This window comes from Tupaia chinensis, unplaced genomic scaffold, assembly GCF_000334495.1.
Source record: "Tupaia chinensis unplaced genomic scaffold, TupChi_1.0 Scaffold000294_5, whole genome shotgun sequence".
Taxonomy (NCBI): domain Eukaryota; kingdom Metazoa; phylum Chordata; class Mammalia; order Scandentia; family Tupaiidae; genus Tupaia; species Tupaia belangeri.
In genome coordinates, this window is record NW_006159782.1 from 334,176 (window position 1) to 352,107 (window position 17,932).

At 56.4% G+C, this 17,932-nt stretch overlaps 1 protein-coding gene across 2 annotated transcripts in view; it reads left to right on the plus strand.

The window, feature by feature from the left end:
- The window catches only part of NFAM1 (NFAT activating protein with ITAM motif 1), a 35,260-nt gene extending 18,682 nt beyond the window's left edge, over nucleotides 1-16,578 (plus strand). For both annotated transcript variants that reach the window (XM_014588685.2, XM_006150697.3), the window contains exons 4-6: nucleotides 1,798-1,896; nucleotides 12,299-12,385; nucleotides 14,207-16,578. In XM_014588685.2, coding sequence (XP_014444171.1) covers nucleotides 1,798-1,896; nucleotides 12,299-12,385; nucleotides 14,207-14,266 — 246 coding nt within the window. In that variant the 3' untranslated portion in view covers nucleotides 14,267-16,578. The remainder of the gene's footprint in view (nucleotides 1-1,797; nucleotides 1,897-12,298; nucleotides 12,386-14,206) is intronic.
- Nucleotides 16,579-17,932: the final 1,354 nt, after the last annotated feature.

The window sequence follows — 17,932 nt, forward strand, 5'->3', positions numbered from 1 at the left end:
GCGCCCCTTCCCCCCCCGGGGGGCCACAGGCGCCTGCCACAAGGCGTCCTGGCAGGCCCTGCTGAGAGGCAGGTCCACATCCCCGATGGGTGCCGCCATCTCTGTGGAGATGGGTGTCTCCACAGAGAAGGCTCTTTAAGGTGCCCTGGAGGGCTTTTAAGCAGGCAGCCCTGCTTAAGGGCCCTGCTTAAGGGTGCAGCCTCTCAGTTTGCTCCAAGGGCAGTCATTCCCTAGTTGGAAGAGCCTCAGTCTCCCCCGCTTTAAATGGGCAATTCCTTGCTCACCTCCTCAGGCTATTAGGAGAATTAAACGAACACAAGGACCAGTCCTAGGGGTCTCCGTGAACTGTTCAGTACTAAACAGCACCCCAGCTAAATCTGTGAGACCTACACTTGCCAACAAAACAGAGGAGCAATAACTCCAGTCACTGTCTGGTCAGCGACCTGGCAAAATGTAGACCTTGGTTCAAATCCCACCTCTGCCACTTCCTGGCTGTGTGGCCTCAGAAAGTCACCTGCCCTCTCTGAGCCTTCACTGCTTCGTGGGCAGAACAGATAGCATGAAGCCTTGCCCGTGGGTGTGTCAGGGTGTGCGTGAGATGGGGCAGGTAGCAAGTTTCGAGGCCCACCTGGCTCCACGTTCGAGCCATTCCCGTGCTGTGACTGGGGCGGCGCTGGCTTCTGCCTGGGAGTTAAGTAGCTCTCCAGAGCTAATCCGGAGTAAATGGGCTGGGGATTGGCAGGCCGCCAGGGTTTTTAATTAGCTCCTGCCCTGAGATGAGGCTGCTGTTGGCAGTGTGGTGCCTGCGATGAGGGGGAATGTCCGGACCGCCTCCCTCTGCCTCGGAAGGAGCCGACTGTCGCCTCAACCCTTCTCTGGGTCCCAGCAGGCCTGCCCCAGCCTCGGTGACACATCGGTGCCAGCGAGCACTTTCTGGGACCGTGCTCTGAGCCTGCTTCGGCCCTAGACGCCCCACCCTACTCCCCATGCAGCCCCACATGGCTGCGCCCACCCGCCTGGGCAGGCCACCTCTCTCGGGCCACGTTGACCTTGGAGCTGCTCACGACCTCTGGGCCGTGGTGTGTGCTGGTCCCTCTGCCGGGACCTCTCGGCTCCGCTGTCTACAGAATGAACTTCTCAGCGTTCGGCTTCGTTTTCAGCCTCCCTTCCTGGCCTCTGAGGCAGTTTCCTCCCTGTGTGCCAGAGGCCATGTGCCTGTCACTCAGCACACAGACCACACTCGTAAAACTGCTAGTTCACCTTCCAGGGCAGGGCTGGCGTCCACCTCTTCCCGTTGCTTGGAGACCAGCCGTGTGCAGGCTGGCCAGGCCTCCTCAGTGCCGCCCAAGGCGAGGTATCTACCCTCACTCCTGCCTGGACTCTTGCCACAGTCTCACAGAGAAGGGCTCTTGCGGGGGAAACTGAGGCAGAGCCAGTGAGGGACACTGGGACTGGCTGGCATTCACTCACGGCACTGCCCATGCAGTTGGCGCTGTCGCTGGGGCCCGGCCATGCTGACACAGGCTCTGCAGCTCCTGCCCCCTGAGCTGGTCCCGCTGCGGTGGACAACGCCTCCTGGGCCCTTTCTCAGTTCCCGTGTCTCCGGGAGTGGTTTGATGGAGGTCTCGAAAGCATTTTCCTTGTTTCCCTGGAGAGGGTGGGTAGAAGGTGCCGTGTGACTCACTTATGTCCCGTGACAATCAGTGCCCTTTGCTAGTGGGGCCTATTGTGGGGGTGGGAGAACCAGGGTGGTGGCTCGTCCCAGCCCCCATGGCCCTGACTCCTTTCTCCCCACAGAAACAGATACGGGCCCTGGGGAAGTGCCCCACTGAGAACTGCCCTGACCCGAAATCGGCCGGCAGCGCCCACCAGCCCCCCGCGGAATCCATCTACACGGTGAGTCCCAGGCCTGACTCCCTGGGTCAGTCCTGAGTCCCTGAGACCTCCCTGAGCCTCAAGTTCCCATCTGTAAAATGAGGACAATAATTCCTATCTCGTGGAATTTCTAGGAAGGTGGAGAGGTTTTCTGCGTGAGCTCTGGTGGGCCAAAGGGGAGTGGCCGTCCCACTCCCCCTTTGGCACAGGTGTTTACTCTCAGAGCTCAGAGCGGGATGGCAAGGGCAGAAGCCCATGAGGAGTGAAGAAAGCACCTTCACCAGCTTCTTCCTGTTTTTATTGCACAAAGGTCAAGCGCCATCGCACGCCCTCCGTGTGAGTTTCCAGTTATTCACGTTCCCTGTCCCCACCACAGTCTTTATTTCCTTTCTTCACGACCATGGTGCAGACGTGGGTTGGAACCAGGTCTGTCCCGCACTCCGTGTGTCATAAGCATTGTCCACGAGTCTTTCTAAGTACGTGGGAGAGTTGCAACTTGGGGTCCTGGGCTCAGCCACCCTGGCCGGCCACCAGCCAGTGCAGCTATCTGCAGCAGCGTGGGCCAGGCCTGGAGTGCTCTTTTCCAGTTACGTTTCTTTTAGTTCCACAAATAACATCTGTTCGTGGGGGAGAGAATGGGGAATAAACACCATTCGGAGTCAGCTGGGGTCTCAGTCTTTTGAGGCCTGCAGCCGCCGGGCCAGGTCCCTTGCACACATCTCGGCCAGCCTGCGCACAGCTGTAAAGCACCTGGGGTCCAGGTAGGTGGCAAGGTGGATGCTGGCGCTCCCTGCCAGAAGGCGAACTAGCGGTTTTGCCAAAGCTTGGCACACCCCGGGAGATGCAAAGACTAGGGTCCTGCAGGCTCCTGGGGACAGGTACTCTGTCTGCCCCATGCACTAGGACGCTGTCTGTACACAGAAGTGACACTGCCACTGTTCCTGTTCCCGCCACCTGGCCTCACGCACAAAATGTGGTTCTTCCTTCCATTGCCACAAACTCCACACAAAGGGCGGTCAGAACATGGCCGCATTTGCTGAGGACGGGGCAGGTGGCAGCGAGGCCAAAGGAATGTCCCTGTGGGGCAGCACTAGTAGCTCAAGTGGAACAGGGGCCTTCTCAGAGGGCCTCAGTCTCCACCCCAGGGCATTCCTACCAGCTGCTGCCTCACACATGGCTCCCAATGTCTCCACAGCCTCTTCTCTACCTGCATCTGCTAGAGAAAATTGGCATTGGCTGCTAGATAAAAATATTCCTCCAACTGTCTACACACACACACACACACACACACACACACATACACACATGTACACACATAACACATGCCACACATGTGCATACACGACACACATACTCACCACATATGTGCATACATACACACATGTACACACATAACACATGCCACACACGTGCATGCACGACACACATACTCGCCACATATGTGCATACATACACACATGAACATATGTATATGTGCATACATAACACATACACAACACACATGTATACACATGCACACACAACTCATATACACAAATACACAGAGACACACAAGACACATATACACGCATGCACACATATAATACACATACATGCACACACACCCACATATATAATACACATACATACATGTGCACACACATGCACACACATGCACATATACTACACACATATATACACATGCACTCTCACACACATGCACATTCACACACACACACGTGCACGCACACACAGGATTTTGGGTGGATGGATGGACAGACAACGACTGGCATCCTAATCCCATCACTTCCAGGCAAGTCCAGTAACATTGACTTCTCTACTCCCACCCTGTTCTCTATTAATCTGTACTAAGAGACCCATACACACACACATTCACGTAATTTTTAAAATTGGAGTAGTCCAGCTGCTTTCCACATTACCCTATCTCAGAACATCCTCCCACGTGAACCCACAGCCTTCTCTGAGATCCTCTTCATGGAAGACTCACTTTCTGGTGGAGCATCTCTCTGTCCTGTTAGCACCCTCTGGGGCTCAGGCCAACTGTTCTGGAGCGCACTTAGAAGGCCTGACTGCTGCCAGGGCTGCAGGGAAGCTTGGGGAGATTGTAGGAGGAGACAGGGGATGTGACGGGAGCCAAGGGACCTGGCTATGCCCTCGGGACAGGCTCCGCCCCCTGGGGTTAGACCTGGGCAGAGAAGAATGATTTAAGCATAGTAATGATATCAGGAGCCATTCAGCTGGGCAGAGAAGAAGAATTTTTCTTTTTTTTTTTTTTTCTTTTTTCAGTTGTTTTATCTATTTATTTTTCTCTATAGGGCAGTGTGCTTGCCAGAGAGAGAGAAAGAGAAAAATCACCCCCCAGGGCATTGGCCACACCACAATCCTCCTCCTCCAGTCTCCTCTCAGAATACTGGGCACACACACACACACACACACACACACACACACACACACACACACATACATACTCGGCATAATTTTTAGGCCGCCAGGTCTGGGACTCCAACTGCAGTGGGCCGTGCGGGATCCAGTGCCTTAACCTCCATGCAGCCTACTGACCCTGAAGAGAGTAATTTTAACAATAGTGAGGCTGTCAGGACCCGTTTGTTGTGCACCTACTATGTGCCAGGCACTTGGTAGGACTGTATACCATTAGTTCTTTTTTCTTTTCTTTTTTTTGGAGAGGTTTTCGCTATAGGGCACGTGCGCTCGCCAGACAGACAGAAAGAGACAGAGAGACAGAAAGTGAGAAATGACCCCCCAGGGGGGATGGTCATGCTGCAGTCCCTTCTCCTCCATTCTCCTCTCGGGATCTTGGGCATGCACGCACACACGCCCGGCATGAGTTTTAAGCCACCGGGTCCAGGACGTGAACCGCGGTCAACCACGTGGGAGTCCAGCGACATAGCCATTACGCTAACTGCTGGTTCCCTTGAATACTCTTGATAAGGCTCCAGGGGACAGGTTTGCTCTCTGTTTTCGAATTATGGATTGGAGCATGTAGAAATACAGTTCTTCTGTGTGTATTGACTTTATATAGCATGACCTTGCTGAATTCACTTACTAATGCTGATAGTTTCTCTGCATATTCCTTTGGGTTTTCTATAAGCTCAGTCATGTCATCTGTGAAAAACAGAAACTTCACTTCCTCCTTTCCAGTTCTCGTACTTTCTATTTCTTATTTTCTTTATTGCACTGCCTACAACCTCTGCTATGATGGTTAAGAGTGGTGACAGCAGGCTTCCTTGTTTTGTCCCTAACCTTTGCAGAAGTTTTCTTTTATTTTTTAAGAGAGAGATTTTTGCTATAGGGCGTATGTACTCTCCAGAAAGAGAGAGAGACAGAGAGATAGACAGAAAGCAAGAAATCACCCCCCAGAAGGGCTGGCCATGCTGTAATTCCTTCTCCTTCATTCTCCTCTCAAAATTTTGAGCACACATACACACACGCCCAGTGTGAGTTTTAAACCACTGGGTCTGGGACTCAAACCATGGTTGACTACGTGGGCATCCAGTAATGTAACCATTATGCCATCTGCTGGTCCCACAGAAGTTTTCTTTATGTTTTCTTCTGTCTACTTTCTTTGGATGGATATTTAATTTTTATCTTTCTTTTTTTTTCTAATTTATGCATTTAGGGCTATGCAATTAATTTCCTTTGAGTATGGTGTTAGTTATATCTGACAAGTTTTGATATGTCATATTTTCATTTGGCTTTCAGTTTAAATTTTCCATCGCAAATTCTTCCTTGCCTAGTGGTTTATTGAAAAACACAAAAAGGTTTTTGCAGACAATCCCAGTAGCCTTCTGATCAAGGAAGCTATGGTTGACCATGGTTCAAATCCCAGCCTTAGCAGTTTGAAAAACATGCCGTGTGTGTGTGTGTGTGTGTGTGTGTGTGTGTGCGTGTGTGTGCGTGTGTACACATGCCTACAGGCCTGACAGGGTGGAGAGGTGGAGGAGAGAGGATTGCTATGCGACCGTGCCCCAGTGGGGCATGCTTTCTCCTCTCTATCTTTCTATCTCTCTCTGGTGAACACAAGTACCCTCTGGCAGTTAAAAAATAAAGTGCTTTGCTTAATTTTCAAATGTTTTATTATTTGTTAGCTATTATTTTTCTTTTTTTAAAATTCTTAGCTAGTTTCCCTGTGATCAGAGAATATATTCTGTATGATTTTGGTCCTTCGACATCTTCTGAGACTTGCTTCACAGCCTGGTTTACGGTGCATGCACTTGGGAGGCGTTTACGCCGCTCTGCAGGCATACTCCACGTGTGCCAGTCAGGTCAAGTCTGCGCGCATGTTGTGGACATGTTCCATAGCCTTACTGATTTTTTTGGGTCCGTTTTATCAGTTAAGAAGTAAGTTTGAAATGTCCAGTATGATCATGGATTTGCATATTTCTTTGTTTAATTATGTCTTTTTGTGTTGTTCGTGTGGAAAAGTGCTCATGGTATATTACGGCACACACTGGGGAAAGGCTGTACAACCTCAATTTGTTTCTAGCAATTTGACCTGTTAAGAGTGTAGATTTGGAGCGGGCCAGACAGGCTGGGATCACAGCCTTGCTCTGTGCTGGTTCTGGCTTCTGAGCATTGGCTCCATCACCTGGAAACGAGGACTCATGGCAAACTGTTACCCATATAGCTTGCACACCTGTACGTGTAAATATTTCTTCCATCATAAATTTCTTTTCTTTTTTTTTCTTCTTTTTTTTGCTATAGGGCGTGTGCGCTTGCCAGACAGACAGAGAGAGACAGAGAGACAGAAAGTGAGAAATCACCCCCCGGGGGGACGGTCACGCCGCAATCCCTTCTCTCCATTCTCCTCTTGGGATCTTGGGCATGCACGCACACACGCCCGGCGTGAGTTTTAAGCCACCGGGTCCAGGATGCGAACCACGGTCGACTACGTGGAAGTCCAGCGACATAGCCATTACACTAACTGCTGGTTCCCTTCCATCATAAATTTCTTACCTTGGACCCACATCCTCCTCAGCTGCCTGCCCTTCCCCACAACCCCATGTAGCAGACCTCCTCTGGAGCTGTCCAGACGCTCTGGCCTTCAGTTCTCTCTCATCCTTTCTGACACTCAGGTGGACACCTGCCCCTCCACCGGAACTTTCCTTCTCAGGGTCACTGTTAAATCCAACAGGCAGCTCTTGGTCCTCATCTTCCTGGATGAATTGACAGCATCAAACTCACTCTCATCCTTAACACATTTTCTCACTTGCTTCCAGAACGTTCTGCATACTCCTGTCCTCCCCTGACATATCTACGTGCCTCCTTGTTCCCCTTCACTGTCTCGTCCTCACTGAAGGTGGACCCCAGCCTCTAAACATGGGAGTGGACGTTGGAGCCTGTCTTGGGACCCCTTCTAGTGGCTCTTCCTTCCCCTCCCTGGATGCCCTCATTCAGCCTCAAGGTTCTGAAGAGCATCTCTGTCCAGACGACTCCCCGCCTTCTATCTCCAGTCCAGGCATCTCTGAACGCCAGACTCAACTCCACTTAGAAGTCTAGTTGGCACATCTCTCAAACTAAACCCCAACCCCCTTTTTAAAATTTGCTATAGGGAGTGTGTACTTGTTGGAGACAATGTGGAGAGGGAAGTGAGAAAGCATCTCCCCCCTGGGAGGAGGAATGGCCACACCACAATTTCTTTTCCTCCATTCTCCTCTTGAGATTTTGGGCAGACACGCATACATGCCTGACATGTTTCTCAAGCTGCCGGGTCCTGGACTCAAACCACACAGCCGGTTATGTGGGATCTAGCTGTCTTTTTCTTTTTCTTTTCTTTTCTTTTTTTTGGAGAGGTTTTCGCTGTAGGGCACGTGCGCTCGCCAGACAGACAGAGACAGACAGAGAGACAGAAAGCGAGAAATCACCCCCCAGGGGGGATGGTCACGCCGCAATCCCTTCTCCTCCATTCTCCTCTCGGGATCTTGGGCACGCACGCACATGTACCCGGCGTGAGTTTAAGCCACCAGGTCTGGGATGTGAACCGCGGTCGACTACGTGGGAGTCCAGAGACATAGCCATTACGCTAACTGCTGGTTCCCAGGATCCCGCTGTCTTGACCACCACACACCTGCTGGCCCCTCCTTTTCTCTTTCAAACCATATCTGTCCATCAACAGATCTTGCTTCAGATGATGTCCAGAGGGGCCAGCAAGTGGCATAGTGGTTAAGGTGCTGGACTCCCACGTGACTGCCCGTAGTTTGAGTCCCAGACCCGGAGACTTGAAACTCAATCTGGTGTGTGTATGTGCATGCCCAAAATCCTGAGAGGAGAATGGAGAAGGAATCGCGGCATGGCCATCCCCCGGGTGTGGAGGGGTGATTTCTCACTTACTCTTTCTTTCATTCTAGCAAATGCACACACTTAGAGCAAAACTCTCTCTCTTAAAAACAAAACAAAGCAAAACAAAACAAAAACTGGTGTCCAGAATCCAACCCTTCTCACTGCTCTGGGGCTGACACTGTGGAGCCACTGCAGGTTCTCACCTGAGTCTCACCTGCTTTCTGCGTGGCCGCAGCCAGAGCGATCCTGGTGAACCACAGCCAGATCCTGCCCTCCCACTTGGGGCCCTCAGGGAGTCCGGGTCCTCTGAGCAGCTGGCACCGAGGCCGGATCAGATGAGCAGTAATTGCGCTAGAACCTTCCCCATCCCGAAAGCCAGGAGGGAGCTGGGGAAGACTGTGGTGTAAGGCTGCTCCTGGTCCTGGGCTGGGTTCAGCAAGGCGACAGAGTGCCCAGGCTGGGGCACGGGGCCTCCCAGCCAATGCTACGATAGCTTTCAGGGCCCAGCGGCCGGGGGGCCCTCAGTCAGCTGCAAGCACCAAAGGCCGAGGTCTGCAAGCAGTTCTTATGAGCTCCATGGTCCTCAACTCAGGGCAGAGCCCTCGCCGGGGCTCCCAGCTCTCTCTGTCCACATCACCCTCTGTCTCCTTGCTGAGTCCCTGCGCCAGGCACTCCCCTGCCACAGGGTCGATGTGCTTGCAGTTCTCTCTGCTGGAAAAAACCTGCAGCTGCGCATGGGCTGCTTGGCACTCCCTCAGCTGTCTGCTCAGATATAACCATCAGCGTGGACTCCCCGGCATCCCGTTTACAATTGTAGCCTTCTCGTCCCCTCTCCCACCTTGACCTCCCACTTCTTATTCGGGTCTCTCCAGAACCCTACGCCTCCCCCCCGACTTTTTTTTTTTTTTTTTTGAGAGGTTTTTTTGTACATGTGGTACATGCTCTCGCCAGAAAGACAGAGACAGAGACAGAAAGTGAGAAATCACCCCCAGAGGGGATGGCCATGCTGCAATCTCTTCTCCTTCATTCTCTTCTTGAGATTTTAGGCACACATGCACACGCACCCAGCGTGAGTTTAAGCCACCGGGTCAGGGACTCGAACTGCAGTCGACTACGTGGGAGTCGAGCGACATAGCCATTACGCCAGCTGCTGGTCCCTATGGCCCCCTTTTACTCACACGATCATCATCAGTCCGAGCCCCTCCCTGCACACACCAGCCGTGTTCCACACACAGTAGATGCTGCAAGTTAGACGGTCCTTACCTTCCAGGATGTCCGGGGTTCCATGGGGAACCCCCAGGGACAGGGGGCACCCTGTGGCATGTCGAGAGTCATCATGCTGGTCCGCGTTCTCCCTCAACAGTGTTTAGACACCTCCCTCTGCTCTGCCCCCAGCCCTGCCTAGCTGGTGTCCTCTAGCCTCTGTGTGGGGGGTGTCCTTTTCGCTCTCAGCCTCCAGCCCCTCCATTCCTTGCTGCACAGACTCTGATGCACTGTTAGAAAAACCCTCGGTGGCTCTCTGCTGCCAGCTCCTGGGCTTGGAGTCCCAGGCCTGCCCCCCCGACACAGCAGTGGGTCTCAGTGGGCCCACTGAGCCCTGCACGCCCACATCTCACCCATTGGCTCCCGTGCCAGGCCCTCAGACCAGGCTGGGCAGCACGGCTGACTCAGCTCTGGCCTTGGCATATCCCAAGGCAGCCTTGGCCCTGGCTTCATACCACTGTCAGGATGGCCATGTGGCTCACTGGGCAGCAGGAGGCAAAAGGGCCTGAAGGGCCAGAGTCCCAGACATATGGTCCCTGGCTAGCCCCAGCCCAGGCCAGCAGAGCCCCACACAGCCCCAGCCCAGGCCGGCCCGGCTCAGCCTTGCCCAGCTTCGTCCAGAGGAGCACAGCCAGGATGGCCTGGCTCAGGCCGGCCCAGCCTCGCCCCCAGCAGCCCATGGCAAGGCTGGCAGCCTTGGCCCAGCACACTGCCCAAGTGAGGCCAGGCTGGCTGGCTCAGAGGCTCGGAGGGTATCCTATTGACAAGGCTGCACCCTTCATTTCACAGCCCGGTGGTGCAGGTGACACCCGGAATGCAAATGCAGCCAGCAGGTCAGGACTTGTCAAAGGCTTCACTGGCAGCTGCTAATTGGTGGCCAGCTCTGCAGCCTCCCCTGCCCCAGCCCCACAGTGCCTGCCTGGCGGCAGCACTTCCACCAGCCTGCACTGTGTGCTGGTGGCCTGCGGGGGTCCCAGGGCGCAGTGCCCCATATGGGCTAGAGGTGAGGAAGAGGACACCACAGGTGGGCCCCCAGGCCTGCTCCCTGCCCACATGCTGGCAAGGGGTCTCCTTCTCTCCCTTCTCTCTGTGACTACAAATGTCCAGCTCAGAGGGGCTTTCCAGCCTGTCAGACCTCAGGGATCTTGTGGGGTCAGAGTAGGGGGTGCAGAGCTGCTGAGACACACATCTCACCCCACAGGCCAGGCTTCACAGGGCTGCTGGCATTCTGGGCAGCCAGGGCAGGCCATGGAAGTCCCTTTCCCTGCAAATGGGGTTTCTCCTTGGGGCAACCCTGCCCCCTTTCCGACCAGAGGCAGGCCAGAAGCCCCTCTCCTGGGACCCACCCTCGTTCTGACTCAGAGACCCCAGGGCCATCCCCCAGCTCTGTGTCTGATGCCCTTGAAGTGAGGGGCTCCCAAGCGCCAAATGGTTTATTACGCGGGGTGCACGCCCGGCTGCCTCTCAGAGCCCCCTCCCTCCTCCCTCTGCCTCCCCCCTCCCCCGCCTCTTATCACCACCTGTCTCTGCAGCCTGCCTCAGCAACCCCTGCTTGCCTGTTGCCAGGGAAACCGCCTCCTTGGCAACCAGCCGGCATCCATATGACTCGCACACTCCAGAGGGAAAGGCTTCCGCATCTAGCTTGGGCTGTTGGCGGGCTCTGCTCAGGAGCCCAGCAGGTCTGAGGCAGGGTCTGGGCTGTGACCTGTGACCTGTGGAAAGGTCCCTAGTGGCCGTTCAGCTGCAGATGAGGCTCCCGCTGTTGCCTGACCGCAGGATACTTTATGCCCCTTATCTCATTTAACCACGCACCGAGCCTCCGATAGAGTGACTCTGCTCACTTACAGATGGGGAAACTGAGGCCCAGAGAGGTTAAGGGGTTGCCAGTGGTTGGCAGATGTCAGAGCCGAGTTCACCTGAGCCTCGCCTGACCCCCAAAGCGCTGATTCTTTTCCCGTTCGAGGTCTCTGGTCAGGCCTCTGGCACTTGGGCCGAGCGAATGCAGCCCTGGCGTGGAGCCCTCGCGCTGCTCACTCAGCACCGTCTCTGGGTGCCTAGCACCCTGCAGGACAGGAGCCCAGGGGCAAACCAGACTTCTCTGTGTTCAGGGCACTCCTGGTGTGGCAGGAGGCTGGTGGGGAGGGTGGCTCTGACATCACCCAGTGCGGGAGCCGAGGCCAGCGTCTCGGCGCCCCCACCCAACTGAGTCCCCCACTGGGGTGGAAGCTCGGGCTGCGATGGGGCTGGGCCCGAGAGTGGGCAGTGAGAGCCGGAGACCTCCGAGGGGTAATGACTGGAGCCCAGGGGCCCCAGGAGGGTCACGGGGGGTGAAAAGAAAGTGATGGGTTGGGGGAGAAGGCGGGGCCTGCATGCCTAGCAGGGCTTGGGCTTGTGACTCCAAAGGGGCCTGGGTCATCCCTGAGCTTGAGCTGGTTGGTGGGCCAGGGGAGACCGAGAGGTTGTGGGTCGATGGGAGGGCCCCTCACAGGGACAGGGGCTTTGAGCTAGGGGTGTCAGGGTGGGTGTTAGAAGGGCGTCCTACTGGAGCAACGGCGACGGGCCTCATGCTGGCTGCCTGAGGGCAGGCGAGGTGGTGGGAGTGGGCCTGGGCCCTCCTTCTCCCCAGATAGGCGGAAGCCTGGGCAGAGCCCACGGGCTTGACCACCAGGCCTGGCTGGAAGTCCTGGAGAGGGGTGTTGGGGAGCAGAGAGGAGCTGCCCTGTAAAAGCAAGGAAGGGGTGAGGTGACTGAGGACAGATGTATGGGACAAGGCTCTGCCTCCCAGGCTCCCTCGGTGGGGTCTGTAATGGACAGGAAGGCCATTGCTGGGGCCAGCACTGACCCTGCCGCTCTGTCTCCACAGGCCCTGCAGCGCCAGGACACCGAGGTCTACGCCTGCATCGAGAGCAAGGCTGACGGCCCACCTTTCCCCCAGAGCCCTCCCTCTCAGGTACATGCAGGGCCAGCAGCCCCAGCCGGGGGACGTGAAGCTCGGCTCCTCCTCTCCTTCCATTGACCCGTGCCATCTGTGAAAGGGGGTGACACAGGACGTAGGAGTGAGCCACCTGCCACCCAGTGCCAGTCCTCTTCCTGGGTGGTTAATTAGGCAGCCGGGGAGCGGGGCCTGCTCCATCCCTCAGCAGCTGGCCCCCCTGCGCAAAGTGCCCAAATCTCATCTATAGACTGAGGAGCCTAACAGTACCCCCTTGCAGACGGGCCGTGAGGACAGAGTGTGCGGAGGGGGCTGCCTGGGCCCAGGAGATGCCATGCATGTGAGCATCTTTGGCTACCGCTGGGCACACTATCTACACTGGCCAGTCAGGCTTCTAGCTACCCCCAGGCTGGTACTGGCTGGAGTTAGAAGCTGTGGTGTGAGCTGGTGCCACTTAGGCTGACCTGGCCAGGGCTCTGATAGGCCTCACGATACTAATCAATTTCTTTTTCCACCTAAGTTTATTGATTCATCTATTCCATGAGTGAGACAGAGACGGAGAGAGAGAGAGAGAGAGACAGGCACTCCCAGCAGCGTCCCCCTCTGTGATCATCCAGCCCAGATCGTGGGCACGTGCGAGTGCACCTGGTGTGGACAAGGAGACCCTGGGATGAGAACCCAGGACCTCTGTGTATGGGCCTAGCACTGCAGAGTGTTGTATTACCACTGAGCCCTCCACTGGCTCCACGTCCGCTCCGCGAAGCCTCAGTTTACTCATCTGTAAAGTGGGAGAGCAATGCTTTTCTGCAGCACCAACTGCTCCTGAATTCAAATGAGTTCCCAGCTGAGAAACAACCACACCAAGACTTGGAACGCTGTGAAATGCCAGGTGTTGGGGAGCTGACACAGGAGCCCATGGGCACCTGGCAGAGTTGTCAGGGAGCACAGGGGCAGGAGGGCTGGTGCTTGGCCCTCCCCAGCCCGGGCTGGCACCATTGATTCACCTATTCTCTAAACCCTTTCCATGCTCAGCTCTAAATTAGGCCCTGACTACCAGCAGGCTTCCCGACCCTGGAACCCCCAAGGATGTGGGGCCATCTCAGGCAGTGCCTCCCCTGTACAGGTCCTGGGCTGCTAGACAGGAGAACTAGGGGCCTTAGACTGTGGGAAGAGGGCCACCGACCCCATGGTCAGGAGACACATGCAGATTGGGAGGGGCTCGCTCTGGGGAGGGGGATCCCTTGCAGGGCGAGTAGGAGGGAGTCAGAGCCAGCAGGTGGGGTGGGCAGAACCCCAGACACAGGAAACAGCATGTTCTTTGGGACCAGCAGATGGTGTAATGGTTACGTCTCTGGACTCCCACGTAGTCCAACCACAGTCGACCACGGTTCAAGTCCCAGACCTAGGGGCTTAAACTCCTGCCAAGCACGAGTGTGTTTGTGTGTATGTGCATGCCCAAGATCCTGAGAGGAGAATGGAGGAAAAGGGATTGTAGTTTGGCCATCCCCCCGGGGATGATTTCTCGCTTTCTGTCTCTGTCTTTCCAGCAAACGTACGCGCCCTATAGCAAAAACCTCTTAAAAAAGAAAGAAAGAAAGAAAGAAAGAAAGAAAGAAAGAAAGAAAGAAAGAAACAGCATGTTCCTGTGGGAAGCTGAGGCAGGGAAGGGGAGCCCATGTGGCTAGGCTGGGTGGCAGGTGAGATGAGGTCGGGAGCCCAGGTGGCCATGGGGCTGGGGCAGGTTTCTGCAAAGTGCAGAGCCACGCAAGAAAGCCCCTTCTGCCTCTGTGTGCTTATCCTACCTAACTGTTTTCTGCTTCTTTCTTTCTTTTTATCCAGGGGAGACTGCATGGATATGAGGATGACAGTGAATTTAACCTGGTCTATGAAAATTTCTAGGATGTGCTTCAGTGCCCTGGCTCTGAGCCTGCAGTGGAAGCCCCAGACAGCCCTCCCTCCAGGACTGAGCTGTACCAGGCCAGCCCCCAGCCCTCGCCCCTCCACTCCTGGCCACCCAGCGCCTCACATTGTTGAGCCTTTGCAGGGCTGTTCCCTCTGCCAGGCAGGCCCTTCCCCACCCTATGCCCCACAGCAGAGTTCCATGCAGCCTTCAAGAGCTCGCTCAGACACTGCCTGTCCCCAGGTCCTCCTCACCCCTTGCTGGTCTCTCATGGTGCCTGTACCATGGCCCACAAGACAGACCATGAGTGGCCTAAGGGCCCCAGACCTCGCATGGCCCTTGTCAGTGCTGCGCATGGGCACCGGGGAGCTGGCGAGTAGATGGGCGACTGTGACCCAGCGGCCAGCCAGGCTGAAGGCCCCGTACTGGTGTGGTCATGTGGGGTGTGGGCAAGAGAAGCTCAGGCCAGATGTGCAGGCCGAGGAGGTGGCTGGGTGCTTGTCAGCCTGGTGAGAAAAAAGATGTCTGGGGTCGGGGCAGAGGAAGGAGGTGCTGGCTGAACAGGAGCTGGACCCCCAGCACTGCACTCACGTCCATCCGGGAGCGGCAAGGCACTCCTCAGGCCCCAGCTGCTCCTCCATCTACTCCAGAGCCCCAGGGTGCCCTCCGTCTGTCCAGGCCTGTCCTCGCCACCTGTGGCTTCATCCCGTCCCCTCCCATCTTTACCTGCCCAACACCGACCACCCAGGCTCCTGCGGACTGAGGCCAGACCAGCTGCCTCTGGGTTCTGCTCCTGCACCCGTGTTGCACAAACTCCGGCCACTTGAAGCCATTTCTGCAGCTCCTAATGTCCATGTCACTCTGCAACATAAAGAGACCCATCCCCTCTGTTCCCCTGGCCGGCAGAGAAGGGTCATGGCCACCCAGGCTGTCAGGTTCTGCCCCTCCCCCCTTCATTGTCCCACTGTTTGCTCATTCGTGAAAAAGGCTGGTCCATCCTCCCTCCCCACCACCTGGCTGCCCCGAAGCTCCCTGACTGCTCTGGTCCCCAAGCCCCAAATGTGCCTGGTGTGGGAGGGTGCCCAAGGTGCAGGCCTGAACCTGGCCCCAGCAGCGTGGTCCACCTTCTGCGCTGCAGGGATAGAAAGGCAGCAAGGTAGTCGGGGAGCACAGACTGGCCTCTAGTCAAAGTCCCCTGGAGCTTTGCTGGTGTGGCATTAGGCCCCCCGGGTCTGCAGGTTGGCCAGCGGCCTCCCTGCTTGGTTCTGGGCCTTGGCCTGTGAGGATAGCCCGCGAGGGCTCTTAGTGGTTATGGGGCTGAGTGGAGGAGCCAGTTCTCCAGCAGGGTTGAACTTCAGGCCAGTTTAAGAGGAGTGAGTCTCGCTGTGTACAGAGCTGCCTGCCAGGCTCCCGACTCCCACAGTCTGAGGTGGGGGCTGGGTTGGCATGGGGGGGGCAGTGCTGCTCAGGATATAATGAACCCCCCTAGGAAGATGGAGCCCACCTTCCTGGGCTTCCTTCCCTACCTCCTGGGCTTGCTCTCCTCAGCCCCTGGACAACATGACTCCTTTTCCAGGGGTAGTGAGGGGACCTGGGGGGAACTTTGCTGCTTTGCCCTGGCCCAGGCCCAGGCCCAGGCCCCACCCCCACCGCAGCCTCCCTGGAGCTGCTCTTCCTTCCCTGCGTCCCTCTTCTCAAAGCAGCCAGGTCTGGGCCAGCTCGGTGGTGTGGAGTTTAAGGTAGTTGGATGCCTCATGACTGATCTCACAGTTCAAGTCCTGAACCCGGCAGCCTGAAAAACACACCAGGCATGTGTGTGTGTGCCCATGAATCCGAAGAGGAGAAGGGATTGTGATGTGATGTGGCCACTCCCCCGGGGGGTGATTTCTCACTTTCCTTCTCTTTCTCTGTTGAGCGCACATGCCCTATACCAAAAATTAAAACAAAAACAAATGAAAATAGCTAGATTTCCTGGTAAAACTGACACTGGGGGCTGGACGGTGGCAGAATAGCACTCTGCAAGGCTGACCACATGGGAGAGTGCTGGGTTTGTGTCCGGAGACCTCCCTGAGTGCACCGCACGTGTGGGCCTGTGAGCCAGGGCCGGCTGAAGCTGGAGGTGGCCCATGGCCAGGACTCTGTGTGGGTGCTGTCTATCGCTCTTTCACTCACAGAAGAAATAAGCTTTTAAAGAAAAAAGATTGATGTTTTTCCCCCTCGCCTGTTCAGAACCTCACAGTTTCCACCTCACTTGAATTAAAATCCCAGCTCCTCCCTGGGGCCCATGAGGCCCTCGGGCACTGACCTATCACTCCTTGGTGGACTCAGACTTTGCCAGAGTGGTTGCCGAGCCTGGCTTGGGACAAGGCTGGGAGGGCGGTGGGTGCTGAGGTCTCTGTAGTGAAGAGAGAGGCAGAAAGGGAGGGAGCGGGGGGAAGGGCAGGACCCTAACGGGCTGGGGCATGTGGCGGGGGAGAATGTCCTGGGACTTCCACTGGGCAGCAGAGATGACCGAGCCCCCCTTCCCCAGCACCTGGGACTGAGGCCGCAGACCTCAGGGAGCAGAGTGCCGGTAGCAGGGGAGGAAGAGGGTGCAGAGAGGGCCGTAAATGTGGGCTCCTTGAGAGCGGGCTCCTTGAGAGCGGGCTCAGGAGCTGCATGGGGCTGGTGGCGGCTGGGCCTCTCGAATCCCAGCTCCAGCTCCTGGCAGTCCTGTGGGCACGAGCAAGGCTCTGCCACCCACTTGGATGCAGTGACAGTCGAGAGCGCTCGGTCTCGGAGAGGACAGACGGGGAACTCCCTGGCTCGTGCGGAAGCTCAGCACGTGTGCGTTTCCTTTGAGATCATCCTTCGGGAGAAGTGGGCTGCTAAGGGCGGTGTGGAGGGCGGCTGCTAAACGGGGTCTCCTGGGAGGTGGGGGCCCAGGCTCTTCAGTGGCCTCCCGCCTCTTTAAGGAGCCCGCCAAGAAGCAGCACACTCTGGACAGGTTGGGCTGCCCTGAGCGGGGGTGGGGCAAAGCCAGCAGAGAGGGAAGGGGTGCCGAGTGCCCAGCTAAGGCAGCTGGGAGGGGACAGAGCAGGGGAGACCCAGGGCAGGGGCACCGCGACCTTTCAGGAAGGATAGCCATGAGCAGTCCTGGGGGTGGACGAGCTGGACAGGGCCGTAGGGTGGGTGGAGAAGCCCAGGCAGCCCCTCTGTGGAAGGAGGTGAAGTGAGCTTCTTGGGGTCTCAGCGGGTGCTGCCCTGCGTCTGGCCAGCCCTGCCCTGGTGGGACCCCCACCAGGAATCCAGCCTGCTCTGCCGCCCTAGGTTGTGCCACCCTCTCTGGAGCCTCAGGGCACCTGAATCATTTTAACTCCTGACACCCTCAGTCTCTCTGGCCTGTCCCTCCAGGGCAGCCAATGACTCAAAATGGACCACCGGGTTCTGCCTCTCCAGCCACTCCTTTGGCTCCTTCAGCATTTATTTGAGAAAATCAACCCAGGAAATCTGGCCCAGGGACTTGATGGGGGGGGGGAGGGAAGCCACGCCACCCATCCCCCAGCAAAAATTTCCAGAGGTTCTGCAGCAGTTTCCATGGGAACTCATGCTGGTCACACAGCCTCCAGGGGCCTGGGTTCCCTTAGCACGGCGGCCCCAGCCAGGGGCGGCCACTGTCCTTTGGC